Source organism: Rhinatrema bivittatum, chromosome 15 (genome assembly GCF_901001135.1).
Source record: "Rhinatrema bivittatum chromosome 15, aRhiBiv1.1, whole genome shotgun sequence".
Lineage (NCBI taxonomy): Eukaryota > Metazoa > Chordata > Amphibia > Gymnophiona > Rhinatrematidae > Rhinatrema > Rhinatrema bivittatum.
The window spans coordinates 77,767,849-77,787,360 of NC_042629.1; the positions used below are offsets into that span (position 1 = coordinate 77,767,849).

Below are 19,512 nucleotides of genomic sequence, written 5' to 3' on the forward strand. Positions count from 1 at the left end.
CGCTCCTCCACTTTGGTTTGCTTTAGTTAAGAATTGATCTGTACTTCTGATTCCTGTCAGGAATGTACAAGGTCATAAAAGGCATAATTTCTCCTGTGAACAATGGCTATAAGAAGAAAGGCTTGATCGATGCCCCTCATCGCATCGCCATGGCAGATCTGGCCACGGAGAGCTCCAGCTGGCTGGAAGTGGATCCCTGGGAAAGCGAGCAGAAGGGATGGCTAGAGACAGTCTGCGTCCTAAGGTAAGTAACCCAGGAACCAGGGCAGAAAACGACCAAATGCTCCATCCCACGGCAGTAACCGCCGCTTCGTGCAGTATATCCCTCAGCCTTATCCAATCCCAACCAGGCCACTATAAAACTATAACCAAATTACTGCTAGCAATATTTTTACGGGGTGAGCAACCTTCTTGCTAATTCAGGTACTGCTGCTTGAATGTGCTTTTGGTTGTGGCCGCAGAAGCAGTCCTGTGCCTTTTCCCTGATGTCTGCATATCCGTATCCAGGACAGTAAAAGTTGGGGCCCAGCGTTGCCTGTCGTCTGAATCCAATTCCCCTTTCCCCCCTGCCTTCAAAGCACAGAGTGATGCTACAATTGCCCCAAAAGCATCAAGGGTAAAGAGTGCTGGGTAGTAATCCCCGTGCTTTCTGGTAGTGTTTGGGTACTCGCCAGCTTCTTGGGGCCTGGATTGGCCCTTGTTGGAAACAGGATGCTGGGCTTGATGGACCCTTGGCATGTTCTTGTGTTCAGGGTTGTAACTGCCGCCCCATCTCGGGGTTGTGCTGGACCCCGAGGACCCTGCTGCACATTGTGTGGCTGTTCAGAGTCCTCCAGTTACAGGAGCGCTTTGTGATGGTGGGAGCTGTGGTAAAGGGATAAAGAAGTCACTGAAGCTGCTACGCAGCCTAAAATTCTCATTGCTTCTGGATAAACGAAGCAGATAGGAGGAGGCGGCGAGGGAAGCAGGAAGTTAGGAAAGCAAGTTCTTGTTTTGTAATGTGGGGAATGAATCCTGTACACTAATCCTTTATTATCTCTCAAAGGCACCAGCGTGACCAGCACGTCTTAAAGGATTCAGAAGGCAAGAATGCAGCCATAAAGAGCAAAAGGAAGCGCAAACGACGCCAAAGAGACAGCATGGGTGGATCAGAAACAAAACGTAAATCCTGTCTAAGACCAATGAGAGGAGAACATGTCTAACTTGTGCTGAGACCTTCTCTTACTGCAGGAAGAAGTCTTGGCTTATCTAGTTTGCTTTCTCTGTGCTCTAAAGAAGGGTTTAGACTCATTTCTGACGTAAGTAAGGCACCTTTCGAGACCCTCTGTCCTCTTGTCCAGGGCTGGAGTTTCCATTAGGAAAATGAGGGGGTTGCCTAGAAGGCCAGAATTTTGGGGGTGGCAGATCTCATCTTGTCAGCTGTTCAGAGGTGGGGGCCACTGCCGCCCCCCCTGAGTTGAATGTAGACTCTGACAGTGGTATAGGTAGCTATGGTTATCCTCTTACAGTCCTCTCTCTCTCTCTCAACGTAGCGAGTGCTCCGTGACTGCTGTTGCTTCTTTCATATTCGTGAAAATGACGCCCTCACATGCCCTGGTGGCGCCTCACCCACTGACACCACTCTAGGCGACCGCCTAATGGTCAGGCTGGCCCTGGGGCCACTGGTGGAGCCCAGGGGAAAGCAGGAAGGAAACGTGGGGAGATAGGGAGGGTATTAGGCAGGTAGGAGTGGAGAAAAAGAAAGAGACTGCTGAGTGAGTGAGGGTGGAGAGAGTGCGTGTACCGAGTGGCTGCGGGTTAAAGAGAGAGTGCGCTGAGAGGAGGAGAGTGCTGGGTGGATGAGGTGGTGATGGTGGAGGGGAAAGACAATGCTGTGGGGGGGGGGGGGGGGGAGATTGAGTAGGTGCTGGGCTTTCCACCAGTAGGTAAACTGAGGTGGAGGGTAGAAGACCAAACGTCTGCCTCGGGCCCTGGCAGAGTGTGAGGTAAGGTCCATGGTTTCTGTGGCTTTGATAGGGGATGGCAAGCCCAAAGCTTTGAGGCTTGAGCCAAAGATGATTTGGCTGTAACAGCAGAGACTGTGCCTGGCCCCGCTTACTCTCAGTCCCTGGGTGTTTGCTCTTATCCTGTTCACTTCTGTCTGAAACTTTATCTCCTCCTTTTATTTTGTAACCAAATTACCATTTTGCTTTCCTTCTGTCTTTATCGCTTTACATTTCTGCCCATCTCTCTCTGTCTCTTCTCACTCATGTGTAAGATATGGGCTAGAAACCCTTAGGGCTCTTCCAGCCCTTGAGCACGTGCTGCTAGGTTGTCTTCACTTTTAGCAACTTATCCCATGCCCTCAAAATCTGTTACTGTTTTGGAAGAAACTAAAACAGCAATGGCCTTTCAAACGGCATGAAATAAGCACGGAAGATCATTGTGGCAGAAAGTGAAGCGACAGCAGAAACATGAGCTAGCGGCTCGCGTTTAAGAACAGCTCTGGAACGACTTGAATACGTTTTAGGGCTGCCAGAGTGAATGGTAAAGTGAGTAACAATCAACGTTAAAATCCGCCTTGCCAGCTCTGACCTAGGAGGCTGGCTGTTCATGTAAAAGCCACATTAATATTGCTGGCTATTTAGATGAATTAGTAGCCGGATCTGTCTGGCAGGCTATGACGGGAAAGGCAGCAGCCATGCTGCTATCATTAGCCATTTAGATACTTCCAGAGCTTTCTGGATAGACATTAGAAGGGTAGAGTGCGGAGTGTAATCTAATGGGGGGAGTTTGTATGTTTATCTGCCCAGGATGATAGAGTACAAAGGATGGAGAAGGAGAGAGATGCTAATCACCTTCTATAGCTGCCATATATTCTTGTAGTGTGGGCAGACTGGATGGACTGGTTAGTCTTTTGCTGCCGTTACTATTGGCTCTTGTGCATTAAGACTAAGGCTTTTGTCCCGTTCTGTGTCTATTGGGGAAAAATGCTTAGTGAATGAGTCCTAACGTTGGTAGTTGCGTGAAGTGGCTGGAGGACACCTGAGCTGAGTTTGTCTCTCCCTGCAGGGATGTTGAAGCTGCTCTGTGGGGCCGATCTGCTGGAGTCCTTTAGCACCCCTAATCTCTGGAAGGAGGAGGATATTGTGGAGATTGTGTCAGAGTTCGGCCTGGTGTGCATCAGTCGAGCTGGCATCGACGTGCAGAAGTTCATCTATGAGTCGGATGTGCTGTGGCAACACAGAGCGAATATTATCCTGGTGGATGAGTGGATCCAGAATGACATCTCATCTACCAAGATCCGGCGGGCACTGCGCAGGGGTCGGAGCGTGCGCTACCTGCTGCCACCCCGCGTGCTAGAGTACATCCAGAGTCACGCACTGTACACCTCGGAGAGTGAGGAGTTAAATTCTGGCCTCACGCTGGCACCCCTGAAGAGAATGAGTCCCATCGTGCAGTGACTGAGGGCTCAGGGAGGAGTGTCCCGCAGAAAGGCCTCTCTAGTGCTACAGTTAAAGCTCACTATTGTGTGAAAAGAGGAATAAAGGTTTTATGCTATAGATCTGACGCCTCCTCCTGGTATCTTTTTGGGCCAGTGAAGGTCATTCTGGCCGTCCCTGGATTTTTTAGATTCCGAGGAAGATTGTCAGAGACCTCTGCCCTCTCTGACCTGCCTTTGCTTTGTACTTAATCACTGGGTTACATTTTAACAAAGGAACTTTCCGGCTTTCTGTCCCTTTTTCTTGCTGCAGTGTCTGTTCAATGCTGTAATGTGCTGGCAGGGTCTGCTGGAGGCTCCCGGGACCCCCTGCTTAAATTATGTTCTTAAAACAGCGAGTGTGTGCCTCATCTGGTGGAGCGGAGCGGGGCGGGGGAGGAGCTCGTGGTACAAAATTAGCAGCAAATCTGTCCGTTTTTGATAAATCACCAGGAATCAGTGCAATATTTAAACTTTATGCTTAGCAAAGTGAAAGGACAAATGAACCCCTTTGGATCTGGCTTAGCAACAGACCAAGCAGACCTTCCTGCTCCCTCCAGAAACAGTGAGGAGTGCAGTGACCTTGCCCCCTGGAACTCGGTCTCATTTCCAAGCTCTCCATGGCCCCAGCAGAAGGCCCGGAAATCTCCGGCCTGCCCTTTCATTTCCTCTGCAGAAGAGCTGCCCGTGTAAGGTAAGACACAGCGTCTGCAGCCCTCGCCTCCAGATCAGCCACTGCTCGGATGTCTCCACTAATGGACACAGCAACCATTAATCCCTAACCCTTTTCTTAGGGAGATTGCAGTGCCAGGCTGCACCCGCTGCTGTGTCTGAACACTTAAAATGTCAGGACAAAGCTATTTCCCCACTGAAATCTGTAGCAGCTTCTGTTTAAGATTTAAATTTACAGTGAAGGTGATTCTTGTCCTGCTCTAGCAGAGGATCCGTGAACTCTTTCTGCCAGCTTGGAAGGCAGATTTATGTCGATGCTGTACATGCGTTATGGCCAGCACTGATCTTTCCGCTCATTGCTGATGCACTTGGGTAGCCACCACTCCCACTCCACATGCACTCTGGGCACCACATGGAAGCCGTGGCAAATGAGAAGGGCACAGGGATTTGGCACTCTGGGCACCACATGGAAGCCGTGGCAAATGAGAAGTGCACAGGGATTTGGCACTCTGGGCACCACATGGAAGCCGTGGCAAATGAGAAGGGCACAGGGATTTGGCAGCAGTAAATGAACTGCAGGCCAAGGGCTTCTGATGCTAGGAATTACTTTGAGGGTTGCTAGTGTCACAGGGTGGGCTGCACAGCAAGTTCTGGCTGGGATGATCCGGGTGGCCAACTTTACTGACATTTTTTAATTTCCTGTCATTAAAAAAAATGAGCAAACAATTACAAGTTTACAAGTCCATAAAGGTAATTTCATGTCAGTAAAACCTTCACAAGCAGCAGGGCCTGTGATTCTGGGGAGCAGTTGCCGGGTTCAGGGCTTGTGATTCTGGGGAGCAGTCGCCGGGTTCGGGCTTGTGATTCTGGGGAGCAGTCGCCGGGTTCGGGCCTGTGATTCTGGGGAGCAGTCGCCGGGTTCGGGCCTGTGATTCTGGGGAGCAGTCGCCGGGTTCAGGGTTTGTGATTCTGGGGAGCAGTCGCCGGGTTCGGGCCTGGGATTCTGGGGAGCAGTCGCCGGGTTCAGGGCTTGTGATTCCGGGGAGCAGTTGCCGGGTTCGGGCCTGTGATTCTGGGGAGCAGTTGCCGGGTTCGGGCCTGTGATTCTGGGGAGCAGTTGCCGGGTTCGGGCCTGGGATTCTGGGGAGTAGTTGCCGGGTTCGGGCCTGGGATTCTGGGGAGTAGTTGCCGGGTTCAGGGCCTGTGATTCTGGGGAGCAGTTGCCGGGTTCGGGCCTGTGATTCTGGGGAGCAGTTGCCGGGTTCGGGCCTAGGATTCTGAGGAGCAGTTGCCGGGTTCAGGGCCTGTGATTCTAGGGAGCAGTTGCCGGGTTCGGGCTTGTGATTCTGGGGAGCAGTTGCCGGGTTCGGGCCTGTGATTCTGGGGAGCAGTTGCCGGGTTCGGGCCTGTGATTCTGGGGAGCAGTTGTCGGGTTCGGGCTTGTGATTCTGGGGAGCAGTTGCCGGGTTCGGGCCTGTGATTCTGGGGAGCAGTTGTCAGGTTCGGGCTTGTGATTCTGGGGAGCAGTTGCCGGGTTCAGGGCCTGTGATTCTGGGGAGCAGTTGCCGGGTTCGGGCCTGTGTCTCTGGTGCTGTGGACTCAGGTGCTGCAGAGTTGAATGCTTTGGAGTTGGAGGTTGTGTTTTGACCGCTGCACATGTGATTCTGGTTGGTGTGTGTCTGCCTGCTTGTGTCTCTGTTCTGTGTTGGCTTTATCTGACCACCAGCAGGTGCAGTGCTACAGGAAGCAAGATGGAACAGCTCCCCTATGAGGAAAGGCTGAAGAGGTTAGGGCTGTTCAGCTTGGAGAAGAGACGGCTGAGGGGGGATATGATAGAGGTGTTTAAGATCATGAGAGGTCTTGAACGAGTAGATGTGACTTGGTTATTTACACTTTCAGAAAATACAAAGACTAAGGGACACTCCATGAGGTTAACAAGTAGCACATTTAAAACAAATGGGTGAAAAATATTTGTCATTCAATGCCCAATTAAGCTCTGGAATTCATTGTTGAAGGATGTGGATAAGTTAGGTTTAAATAAGATTTGGACAACTTCCTGCAGGAGAAGTCCATAAATTGTTATTAACCAAGTTGACTAGGGGGAAGGGCCCGACTTATAACCGAGCATTAGCAGCATGGGATCTAATTATTGTTGGGTTCCTGGATTGGCCACTGTTGGAGACAGGATGCTGGGCTGGATGGACCCTTGGTCTGACCCAGTATGGCAGGTTCTTATACAGCAATCCTCACTGCTTGAAACACAGAGTACAAATTCGGATGTCTTCTGGAAAGTGTCTGTGCTTGTGCTTCCAATTCCTGTTTGGAGTGGTACTTGCCTGGCCAGAGAGCAGAACTAAATGCTTTTAAATCAATACACAAGTCAACATGTGGTGAGCAGGAACAGGCCTACCTGACTGGGATAGGACATCAAGCTGCTGCAGTACTTCTTTAGCTGAAAGCAACAAGCCCGATGTAAGCAGAGTGAACTCTGCACACAGAAATGGGTGAACTTTGGCATAGTAAGTCCAGCTATGCCCAGAATGGTGATGGTAGAATACATGTCTGTAAAACAGGATGTCAGTAATGCTTGGTAGACTGTCAGTGAAAAATATTTTCAGGCCTTGCCAACCATGAAATGACCTCTCCCCTAGCATCACATCTGTGTAAGTGATGCACTGCCATCTCCACTTCCCCTAACTGAGATTTACAGTAACATTTGCTATAACTATAACTCCTCTACCTCTAGGCTGTGCCAAGATGTGTTTCACCTCCCCTTCTGTGTCGGTATCTGATCCCTAAGGAAGGACCTTGGGATTGCCGTGTTGGCTCAGAATCTTGTCTCTGACAGTGGCCAATGCAAGTCGCAAGTGGCAGATCCTATAAAGCAGATCTAATTCCTGTTACTCACTCCCAGGGATAGCCGTACCTTTCTTTAGTCTACCTGGCTAAGAATGTCTTATGGACTTTTCTTCCAGGAAAGAGTCCGCTATGTTCCTCGCCTCGACCACGTCCTCTGGCAACAGATCCCACAGCCTGATTGTGCGCCGAGTGAAAAAGTGCTTTCCATGATCTGTTTTACATCTGCTGCTTGTTAGTTTCATGGAGTGTTCCCTTATTTTAGTAAGATTTGAAAGGGTAAATAACCATCCTGTATCTACAGTTCCACCCACTCGTGATGTTATAAACTTCCATCATGTCCCCTCTCAGCCGTCTCTTTTCCAAGCTGAAAGTCCTAATCTGCGCAGCCTCTCATTACAGGAGAGATGTTAGAACATAAGAACATAAGAAAATGCCTTACTGGGTCAGACTAAGGGTCCATCAAGCCCAGCATCCTGTTTCCAACAGTGGCCAATCCAAGTCACAAGAACCTGGCAAGTACACAAATATTAGCCAGATCACAAGCTACTATTGATTATTAATTACTGTAAGAGCAGTTTATGGATTTATCCTCCAGGAACTTATCCAAACCTTGTTTAAACTCAGTTACACTAACTGCTGTAACCACATCCTCTGGCAGTGAATTCCAGAGCTTAACTGTGCTGAGGGAAAAAGAATTAACTTTGATTTGTTTTAAATGAGCTGCTTGTTAACTTCATGGAATACCCCCTGGTCCTTCTATTATCTGAGAGAGTAAATAACCGATTTACATTAACTTGTACAAGTCCTTTCATGATTTTGTAGATTTCTATCAAGTTCCATCCCCTTTATCATTTTTGTCACCCTCCTCTGCACCTTTTCTAGTGCTGCTGTGATTGGGGTGACCAGAACTGCACACAATACTCAAGGTAGAGTCCACACCACAACTCAATACAAAGGCGATATATTTTCCATTTTATTCTCTGTTACTTTTCAAATCATCCCTAACATTCTATCTGCCCCTCTTCAGGCTACGCCAGGATCTGCGCCATCTCCCCTTCTGTGCCATTATCTGACCCCTCTTCAGGCTACGCCAGGATCTGCGCCATCTCCCCTTCTGTGCCATTATCTGACCCCTCTTCAGGCTACGCCAGGATCTGCGCCATCTCCCCTTCTGTGCCATTATCTGACCCCTCTTCAGACTATGCCAGGATCTGCGCCATCTCCCCTTCTGTGCCATTATCTGACCCCTCTTCAGGCTACGCCAGGATCTGCGCCATCTCCCCTTCTGTGCCATTATCTGACCCCTCTTCAGGCTACGCCAGGATCTGCGCCATCTCCCCTTCTGTGCCATTATCTGACCCCTCTTCAGACTATGCCAGGATCTGCGCCATCTCCCCTTCTGTGCCATTATCTGACCCCTCTTCAGGCTACGCCAGGATCTGCGCCATCTCCCCTTCTGTGCCATTATCTGACCCCTCTTCAGGCTACGCCAGGATCTGCGCCATCTCCCCTTCTGTGCCATTATCTGACCCCTCTTCAGGCTGTGCCAGGATCTGCGCCATCTCCCCTTCTGTGCCATTATCTGACCCCTCTTCAGACTATGCCAGGATCTGCGCCATCTCCCCTTCTGTGCCATTATCTGACCCCTCTTCAGGCTGTGCCAGGATCTGCGCCATCTCCCCTTCTGTGCCATTATCTGACCCCTCTTCAGACTATGCCAGGATCTGCGCCATCTCCCCTTCTGTGCCATTATCTGACCCCTGTGTGCCAGTGCCTGACCCCTGTGCAGGCTGTGCCGGGATCTGAGCCATCTCCCCCTGTGTGCCAGTGCCTGACCCCTGTGCAGGCTGTGCCGGGATCTGAGCCATCGCCCCCTGTGTGCCAGTGCCTGACCCCTGTGCAGGCTGTGCCGGGATCTGCGCCATCGCCCCCTGTGTGCCAGTGCCTGACCCCTGTGCAGGCTGTGCCGGGATCTGCGCCATCGCCCCCTGTGTGCCAGTGCCTGACCCCTGCGCAGGCTGTGCCAGGATCTGCGCCATCGCCCCCTGTGTGCCAGTGCCTGACCCCTGCGCAGGCTGTGCCGGGATCTGCGCCATCGCCCCCTGTGTGCCAGTGCCTGACCCCTGCGCAGGCTGTGCCGGGATCTGCGCCATCGCCCCCTGTGTGCCAGTGCCTGACCCCTGCGCAGGCTGTGCCAGGATCTGCGCCATCGCCCCCTGTGTGCCAGTGCCTGACCCCTGTGCAGGCTGTGCCAGGATCTGCGCCTTCGCCCCCTGTGTGCCAGTGCCTGACCCCTGTGCAGGCTGTGCCAGGATCTGCGCCATCGCCCCCTGTGTGCCAGTGCCTGACCCCTGCGCAGGCTGTGCCAGGATCTGCGCCATCGCCCCCTGTGTGCCAGTGCCTGACCCCTGCGCAGGCTGTGCCGGGATCTGCGCCATCGCCCCCTGTGTGCCAGTGCCTGACCCCTGCGCAGGCTGTGCCAGGATCTGCGCCATCGCCCCCTGTGTGCCAGTGCCTGACCCCTGTGCAGGCTGTGCCAGGATCTGCGCCATCGCCCCCTGTGTGCCAGTGCCTGACCCCTGTGCAGGCTGTGCCAGGATCTGCGCCATCGCCCCCTGTGTGCCAGTGCCTGACCCCTGTGCAGGCTGTGCCGGGATCTGCGCCATCGCCCCCTGTGTGCCAGTGCCTGACCCCTGCGCAGGCTGTGCCAGGATCTGCGCCATCGCCCCCTGTGTGCCGGTGCCTGGCCCCTGTGCAGGCTGTGCCAGGATCTGCGCCACCGCCCCCTGTGTGCCAGTGCCTGACCCCTGTGCAGGCTGTGCCAGGATCTGCGCCATCGCCCCCTGTGTGCCAGTGCCTGACCCCTGTGCAGGCTGTGCCAGGATCTGCACCATCGCCCCCTGTGTGCCAGTGCCTGACCCCTGTGCAGGCTGTGCCGGGATCTGCGCCATCGCCCCCTGTGTGCCAGTGCCTGACCCCTGTGCCAGGATCTGCGCCATCTCCCCATCTGTGCCAGTGCCTGACCCCTGTGCAGGCTGTGCCGGGATCTGCGCCATCTCCCCATCTGTGCCAGTGCCTGACCCCTGTGCAGGCTGTGCCGGGATCTGCGCCATCTCCCCGTGTGCCAGTGCCTGACCCCTGCGCAGGCTGTGCCGGGATCTGCGCCATCGCCCCCTGTGTGCCAGTGCCTGACCCCTGTGCAGGCTGTGCCAGGATCTGAGCCATCTCCCCCTGTGTGCCAGTGCCTGACCCCTGTGCAGGCTGTGCCAGGATCTGCGCCATCGCCCCCTGTGTGCCAGTGCCTGACCCCTGTGTGCAGGCTGTGCCAGGATCTGCGCCATCGCCCCCTGTGTGCCAGTGCCTGACCCCTGTGCAGGCTGTGCCGGGATCTGCGCCATCTCCCCATCTGTGCCAGTGCCTGACCCCTGTGCAGGCTGTGCCAGGATCTGCGCCATCTCCCCCTGTGTGCCAGTGCCTGACCCCTGCGCAGGCTGTGCCAGGATCTGCGCCATCTCCCCGTGTGCCAGTGCCTGACCCCTGTGCAGGCTGTGCCGGGATCTGAGCCATCTCCCCCTGTGTGCCAGTGCCTGACCCCTGTGCAGGCTGTGCCGGGATCTGCGCCATCTCCCCGTGTGCCAGTGCCTGACCCCTGCGCAGGCTGTGCCGGGATCTGCGCCATCGCCCCCCTGTGTGCCAGTGCCTGACCCCTGTGCAGGCTGTGCCAGGATCTGAGCCATCTCCCCCTGTGTGCCAGTGCCTGACCCCTGTGCAGGCTGTGCCAGGATCTGCGCCATCGCCCCCTGTGTGCCAGTGCCTGACCCCTGTGTGCAGGCTGTGCCAGGATCTGCGCCATCGCCCCCTGTGTGCCAGTGCCTGACCCCTGTGTGCAGGCTGTGCCAGGATCTGAGCCATCGCCCCCTGTGTGCCAGTGCCTGACCCCTGCGCAGGCTGTGCCAGGATCTGAGCCATCGCCCCCTGTGTGCCAGTGCCTGACCCCTGTGCAGGCTGTGCCAGGATCTGCGCCATCGCCCCCTGTGTGCCAGTGCCTGACCCCTGTGTGCAGGCTGTGCCAGGATCTGCGCCATCGCCCCCTGTGTGCCAGTGCCTGACCCCTGTGTGCAGGCTGTGCCAGGATCTGCGCCATCGCCCCCTGTGTGCCAGTGCCTGACCCCTGTGCAGGCTGTGCCAGGATCTGAGCCATCGCCCCCTGTGTGCCAGTGCCTGACCCCTGCGCAGGCTGTGCCGGGGGCTGTGGCCCCTCCCTCTTCCGTTCAGGACAGCCCCTCCCCCGGGCGGGGCCTTCAGTCCGGCCCCTGCCCGCACGTTGAAATGCCGCGGCCGGAGTGCTGTGCAGGGCAGGAGGATTCGCGGGTTTGCCATGGATTTCAGTGGCACCTGGAGCTTGGTTAGCAACGAGAACTTCGAGAACTACATGAAGAGCCTCGGTAAGAGCGATTAGCGCGCTGTAGCGAAGGAGCATCGGATTCCGCTAGAATGCACGGAGCCTAACGAAAGAGTAAGCACGGTAGAAACGAAACCCCAGCCTGCTAAAAATACCATGTCCAGGTCTTATTAACAGAAATTCCCAAGGTGCCTTAAGGCTCTAGTGAGCAGGGCCTGCCTCCCTATGAAGGACGGGCACATGAGGAGCTAACGCGCTCTCTCTCTCTTTTTGAAGTCAAACGAGCGAAAGCTGGGCTTCCCGGAATGGCTGCAAGACGTGGAGGAGGTTTGGATGAGAGGCAGAGCTCTGGGGAGCAGTAAGCAGGGTCCTAGTCCATATCTTTGCTTAAAACCACTTTGATTGGTCTCAAGGTGCGTTACAATCGCCCTTTGTTCTGGGCTGTACATGGCAGGAGGGCGCTATAAAGAGGGTTTGCTGAGGCCATGGAAGCAGCAGACGTTCCCCCCCCCTTCAGGTGCAGTGCAGGAGTGGGAGTCTGGGTTAATGATCGTTCACCAGGCTGGAGGATTTCCCCATCTAATGGTCCGAGTTGGCTTCCCTCTCGCAGCCCCATCCAATGGATAATTGCAGGACTGTGACTCCCAGCCCTCCCGAGCAGGAACCTGCTGCATGGTGTCTGCTACTTCAGGTGGAGAGGTTATCTTTACCATCATCTAACTATTGATAATGGAATAATAAAAACTAAATCAAGCTTATAAAAGCCCCCAACCCAAACATCTTAACATGTTTGCCAGCGATTTATTCTGGTCTCATCCTGGTGTAACTGCACTGAGCAGGCAGACCCCAGTGCCAGCAGCTTAAGATGCAGAAGAATTCCCTGTTATCTTGCTGAATGGAAGTGGATAACCTTTTCAATCCAATATTTACTTAAGCTGGAATGGAGGAATAGCCTAGTGGTTAGCGCAGGAGCTGGGAAGCTAGAGTTCAAACTTTGGGATCCTGGGCGAGTCGCTTTAGGTACAAATTTTTAGACCAATTCAGAAATCTGGCATTAAAACAGTGCGCTGGATTTCAGCCACTAATTTTAAGGTGCGGATTAAACACTTTAACTTCTGATGCTATGCAAATGCAACAGGAGCTTTAAAAAAAAACAAACAAAAAAAAACTCTGTAGACAGCAAAATGTGTGTTTGGCATGTGCTGAACACCATTTTAATTCTGGGAGGGAGGCGTCCCTGAAACCAGTGGCTAACTGCTACTGTTTCCATTTATCTAAGTGTCCTGCTTGTTTATCTGCCTTTCCTTTCTTTTTGTACCAGCACTGGAAACTTAATTCTAACTCTGAGCTGGGGTAGTTTCCAGCACTAGGAAAGTGTGGCTATTCCAGCTCCCATCTCTGCATTTGGATGGGATTTCCATGCAAGGGTGCTAAGACAACACACAGTTTTTTCCCTACACATTTTCTGCAGCTAAAACGCCTTGCTGCATCTACAGTAAGATTTACCTGCAGAAAATACTTTGCACTTTTCTGCAGTGGCCTGTTAGATTACAAGCCATTAGTAGATCAGTCCAGAAAGGTGGAATATAAATATTAATAAGAGAGCACTATTTATTTAATAAGAGTCTTAGGGTACTTCCTCATAAGTATCTTATCTTGATCCATCCACAGTGTGTGTTCCTGGAGCAGTGGTGGCTGCTGCGCGTTTGACTGATCCATATTCTCTGTAGCACTCCCTCAGGGTGCCAGCCACCCCCCACCTCGCATGGTTAGGAGGAACTGTGCTTAAGTTCACAAGGCCTTGCTGTAAGCAATGGGTCACATGCACTGGGTATGTGCAGACCTTCAGATTTTGTTGTCCTGCTAGGATTCTGCTTAACCTTGAGGTGCTGAGGCAGAGGTCTTAATACCATCCATAGACTTGCAAACATTTTGAGGGGTTTTAATAGTTTATTTCTCTTCCCAGATATTGATTTTATGACTCGTAAAGTAGCGAAAATGCTGACGCCTCAGAAGCTGATTGAGCAGCAGGGAGACAAGTTCTCCATCCGAACTCTCAGCACTTTCCGAAACTACTTGGTGGAGTTCAAAGTGGGAGAAGAGTTTGAGGAAGACACAAAGGGCTTGGATAACAGGAAACTGAAGGTAAATGGTGACAGCATAGCACAACCCTTCTTCCTCTATGTATCAGCAGAGGATCCAGAGTGTGGGAATGAGCGGGCACTCTAATCCACACAGGTTTTTGTAGAAATGCAAGCATCTGATGATGACTTCTTGATTTAAAACAAAAGGACATAATTCACAAAGTGCAGAGTTAATGTGAGTAATTCTATTTGCTTACAAAAGTGTGTAAACTGGTTTAAAAAGGGATTAGACTAGCTTATGCCAGCTAGAAACTGGAAGGGGGTAGATTACTTATTTACTCCATTACCAAGGCACTGGCAGGGCCGGTGCAAGGGTATTTGGCACCCTAGGCAAACCTTACAGTCTGGAGCCCCTCCCCATACACAATTTTAAATTATGCATTTAACATATTACATGAAAAATGACACTTAGGTAAAATTAATATACAAGTTATTGTGATAATTTCATGCACTGTTGTGATGCCAACAAGAAAACTTTGCATCTTGGAATTCATACGGCATCATATCTATTATGATATATTTCAGCATGGTCCTCCCGTATCAACACAGTACTATCTGCCAACACTCAAAGAATAACAACCCCACCTATGAAACAGAATACCATAAATATTACACCAGAATCTAAAATATCAATACACCTCCTATCAGGAAAATAGAACAGGCCAAGCTACTACAGATCCCTACAGAGAAACTACTTGCTAACAGAATGCTTCATCTCAGTCTGCGTGCAGAACACAAACCCTCACCAAATACAGAATAAAGCCACATAAAGTATAAATAGAAACGTGCAGGCAAAAACTGAACTGTAAAATGCATCACGCCAGACTCTATACAGTGCAACAATGGAAAAACAAATTTCACCATTCCTCATGAAACAAATCAATAAAATCAAGATTATATAAATCATTAATCATAATTATAAAATCATACTAATAAAATAATTTCAAAACAGTTGAATAGAATATCCAATAATTAGACTAATGCAAATTTTGAAAGCTTTACCAAACACACCAATAAAATATTTCAAACAGCAGACACATCACATACTACCCAATAATTAAAATGGTAGTCAATCAAGAAAAATGAACTTAAAAAGCCACCTTTACTTACCCTCTCCAGCAGTTCTCCTACTCCTTTCCCTTACAGGCCACACCAGAAGCAGCAGTAGCTGCTGAAACTGTCCTCACAGTCCTCTTCCTTAGGGACAACAACCAGTCTCTACTCACTCACTCACTCTCTCACACACACACACGTCACACCCTCAGGACCAGTTTCTGTCTCTCACACACCAGTCATCTCCCTGATCAGTCTTTCTCTCACATACACATGTCACTTCTCTGGCCAGTCTCTCTCAATCACGCAATGCTCTTACTTATACACAGGCTTTCAATCACACACATGCTCCATCTCTCGCGCACCCACACACAAGCACCTTCCCTGTCTCTCATACACATTACACTCTCTCAGAAGCACCTTGTTTTCAGACTTGCAGCACTTTTCACTTTTAAAAGTGAAAGTGATGCTCCCAACCATTAAATAAGAAAACCACATGGCTATCAGAAGGCGAAATGACACCCTTCCTTCAGGTTCTGTCCTCCCAAGGGACAGCCACCCACACTGTACAGCTTCTCTTGTTTTTACACTTTCGGGCAATAAAGCAAGTGTCTTTCTTCAGACTATCAGTCGTATGATTATTCATGTGGGAGATATGGAACAGAAAGCCATCCTTAGTCAGCTTCCCTTTTTAAATGGGAAGATTCCAGTCTGATCTTGTATTGGCCCCTTAGTGACTTAAAGGCAATGCTAAGGGCTTTGAATTGAGCCTGTTGGCTGACTGGAAGCCATGGTTGAGTCAGGAGGCCCAGGCTAAGCGCTCTGTCATGGCAGTCAGATAACTCTACACATGCCCTTTTTCTTCTACACTTTTGTAAACACAGGGTGAGATGGACCTTGGGTCTGATCCAGTCTGGCAGTTCTTATGTTTTAATGGGATCTTTTTTACCTTTTCTCTTGTCCTCTAGAGCATCGTTACCTGGGACAGTGATAGACTAGTCTGTGTGCAGAAAGGCGAAAAGAGAAACCGTGGCTGGACTCACTGGATCCAGGATGATGCACTGCATCTGGTAACTGAAATGTTTCTTGAATCTTATATATAGGATAAGAATTTTTTTCTTAAGTGGCTTTCTTGTGTGTAAGGAATAATGTAATTATATACAGAAAATAACTTTTTTTGGGGGGAGGTCTCTCGTTTTCCCTTTAATACCTCTCTATGACTGAACTCTTTAAGGGGGGCACATGATCTCAAATGGGACACTCAATCCAACTCTGAAAGGGGATTGAAATAGTACTATCTACCTTCTAGGAGGTGTTTCATGGACAGAAGCTATAAATAGGATAATGGCATAAGCACATGTTAGTGCTGGAAATATCAGACTGGAAGGTAGTAAGTAAACTCTCTAATATAATGAAACCTGCATCCAGAGGCAAAGGGAATAACTGGGGGGGGACGGGATCGGTAATGACCAAGGATTAAGAAACTGGCACTCTGCTCTCCTGCTCTCCAGCTTCTCCCCTATCTAATCTAGAGGGTTTGGGAAAATAACTCTGCTTTTTTTTCCCACTGTTTGCTCTGGGTAACAATTCTGAAACATTTGTGTTTGTCCTCAGGAGCTGCGCTGTGAGGATCAGTTGTGTAAACAGGTTTATCAGAAGGTGTGACAGTGCCAGAAAAGAGGAGCCTGACCCCCTCACGGCTTTAATCTAGGAAAAGGCTGCAGTTACTGTCTTGAAATCTACTTTTCTGCAAGGGAATTATTTAATAAAGACACATGGTATTTTTGCTGCATTTTTCTTTTGGTACTTAGAAATATAAACATGTATAAGTGAAAAGTTTCTAATCTAAGGCTGAATGAATGTAAAAATATGGACTAAATCCAACTTTGTTATATCAAATAAAGAATTTGGTAAAAGACTTCAGCTGTAGGTTTCTGTGTGTGCCCTGGGGGGATACTCCTTTTAGTTGTCTGCTTGGTGGTGCTAAAAATAGTCCTGGGATATACAAGGTATCCCTAGTGACAAAGAAGGGAGGCTGACAATAAGCTGCTCTCTGCACTGGGCGGCAGGTACGTTAGCTAAGCTCATCCCGCCAGCAACCACAGTTTTTATGGTTGGTTACCAGCTAGCAAGGCTGGGGTGGCCTAAGAGGTCAGCCTTTTTAGTTTTGGTAACTTTAGAGTGGGTGTGACTGGATGATGGAGTAAGCACAGGGTGTGTGACCAATAACTAATGCTATTCCAAGTAAACAAGGGTGATGCTGCAAAGGATAGTCCCCCCACCATGGCTGTGTTGCAGGGGAGGGGCTGAGAAACCTTCCATACAGTTGAAAAAGAGGGTTCTGGTTCACGGAGTACATGTGCGCTATTGCTAATACAGAATGGTGCGCACAGTTTAGCACCCGATTGCCTGTGCATTTTCAACATGGGTCTATTACCCCCTTATACTATAAAGGGTTTAGTGCTGCCACCCACCCAAAAAACCCTAAACTAATAGCACTCACTGCATGCAAATAGATGGTGATGAGGCTATTAGTCACCCAGGTCACTGAACGCAAAATGTGTGGCCAAGCTGCACATTTTAATCTAAAAAATTAATGCCTGCCCAAGTGCAGTTGTTAAATGCTGAGGAACCTGGAAAAGTGTACAGAAAAGCAGAAAAAAGTGCTTTTTCTGCACTCCCTCCAATTTAATATCCTAGGGATATTAAGTCAGAGGTACCAGAAATCTGCCTGCCAATCAGTTTGTTCATAAGCCTATGCCGGTACAATAGAGCCTTGGTTGTTTGGGACCTGCTGACAGCCACCTTTTCGCTAATAAGGAGGAACTAGCACCACCTCATCTAAATACTGAATCTCTTGCCTGGGAGAGTGGGTGCTCAACATGGAGCACCCACTCTCCCACAGTTCTTATTGTATCGGCCTGAATGTGGTAGGGTCGAGTGTAAGGGCATTGTGTGCATAGAGGCTAATTTAGCAGATGAAACCTAAACATAGAAATGACAGCAGCAAAGGACCAAATGGGCCATCCAGTCTACCTGATAAGCTGCTGGTAATATCCGCTGCCTTGTGTACCTTATTCCCATCCGTATCCATTTCCAGCCCCTAAAAGGCAGGACCTTCAGGTGCTATTTGAATCCAATTCCCCGTTATGCCTCGCTGTTGAAGCAGAGAGAGCAAGATGGGGCTATTCCAAAATGTATAAACTTCAAGGCTGAGTGCACCATTGTACCACTTCAGTAGTGCTGCATAGAAAGTCACTCTGGACACTTACTAAGGCAGATGGTCTAAAATAAAAAATGTTAACGAGTGATGACCAACATCTAAAACTTACTTTTCGGGTTGAAAGGTTGACTTGTCTTGAGAGAAAAAAAGAGGCGATAACAGGTGTTGGGCTTCATAGGTAGCAGAAGACAAGTGGCCGATCGCCCCCTTCGCTGCACGGCTCCGTGCACAGGCCAGCAGCCTTGTGTAGTAAAAGGCCTGAGCATTGATACCTGGCATTTGTCAGGACGCCATGTTTGCTTTTGAGAAAGAATAAACTGCTTTCTGGCATAGGTTTAAACCGCACCGCCTGTGAGCCGCTGGGAGTTGTAGTCCTGTGCCCAGCACCACAACTCCCAGCAGGCACCAGAAACCGGAGCTAGCGTCAGCATCAGGTCGCCGTCCTGCTACGAGCCTCCACGGCTGCGCCCTTGTTGCCATGGCGGCACCCCTCCCCCTTGTCTATGCCCCGCCCCCTCCGGCTCGTCCCTGTTGCTGCGGGCACTGGACTGCGGAGCGCTGCCATTGGCTGCCTGGCGCCGCGCCGGCTCACGCTCGCGAGGTCACGTGAAGAGCTTGCAAGATGGCGGCGCTGTTGTTTTGATGAATAATAGCGAGTGTGGCGGCGGGTCCTGCTTTTCTCTGCAGGCCTCTCCGGCTCAGTTCCGCTCGCTTCTCGGCTTCTCTTTGCAGCTGCCCGCCAGGCGGGTTCCCATCTCCCGCAGGCGGCCCATCGATCCCTGTCATCATTAAAAGGAAAAGGATGGAAGAGCTGAGCGCTGACGAGGGTAAGGAGCCCTGGCCGGGCTGGGGAGAGGGGAGCTTGGCAATGCGTGAGGCGTTTTCGCTGCTTTTGAGTCCCCCGTAACAGGCGAGTGCCGTTTCCCCGAGATGCTGCGGTGCCTCTCGCCTGACACATGCATCAAAGAGACTGAACTGGCACAAGTTTGAAACTTGTATGCCATAAATGTGTTTAGTGGGTGCAGATGACAGCCTTCAGAATTTCAAATGGAATTTATTTTTTATTTCGCGCTGAATAACATTACTTTCAAGTATCTCGTGCAGTGGGGTTGCCTTCTGGCTCCATTGGTTCAGGGCGATCTAGTTCTGGTTTTACCCCATTCCCTGTAGGGACTTGTAATTCTGCTGTTCCTAATGATTTCCCGAAGAAAAGCAGGGCTACCATCTCCATGCATGCGGTGGGGTAAAACTAGGATTCGATCAGTCTGTCCCGAAAAAAAGATTCTGGCAATTGGCAACTCTAATGTACACACGTCTCTTCTCTTAGTTGCTAACCTTGATCCAAGTAAGAAATAATAATGTTATTGCTTTCATGGTATCCTTATCTAAAACACTCGGCAGACATAGGACAGAATTATTATCAAGGTACATAAGTTTTGACGTTATCTGTATAGAATTGACTGGCACTGAGATGAAGACCCATACTTTGGGAATAAAAAGCTCTCTCTCATTCTGCTGTTTTGATTGGTGTTACTGCCCACAAGTTTCAAACTTATGCGAATTCAACTCCTTTTTGTGTGCATTACTATATATTCAATTTATACGCATGCACTTTTCTATGCTATTTTGATTAGCAGTCAGAATTGTCCAAATAAGTCACTTTACAGTTTTGCTGGTCACTCTAGATATCACTTGAGTA

General features: G+C 50.3%; 2 protein-coding genes across 7 annotated transcripts in view; one reads left to right on the forward strand and one right to left on the reverse strand.

Moving 5' to 3' along the window:
- Window positions 1–18,123, reverse strand: part of LZIC (leucine zipper and CTNNBIP1 domain containing) — a 35,251-nt gene extending 17,128 nt beyond the window's left edge. Inside the window, exon 1 of the mRNA XM_029579280.1 lies at window positions 17,923–18,123. The gene's annotated coding sequence lies outside the window, so the exon portion shown is untranslated. The remainder of the gene's footprint in view (window positions 1–17,922) is intronic.
- A 277-nt stretch (window positions 18,124–18,400) lies between these two features.
- The window catches only part of UBE4B (ubiquitination factor E4B), an 82,320-nt gene continuing 81,208 nt past the window's right edge, over window positions 18,401–19,512 (forward strand). For 4 of the 6 annotated variants that reach the window (XM_029578247.1, XM_029578249.1, XM_029578250.1 and 1 more), the window contains exon 1: window positions 18,401–18,639. In XM_029578247.1, coding sequence (XP_029434107.1) covers window positions 18,616–18,639 — 24 coding nt within the window. In that variant the 5' untranslated portion in view covers window positions 18,401–18,615. The remainder of the gene's footprint in view (window positions 18,640–19,512) is intronic. The other 2 variants (XM_029578252.1, XM_029578253.1) reach the window with 2 other exon arrangements.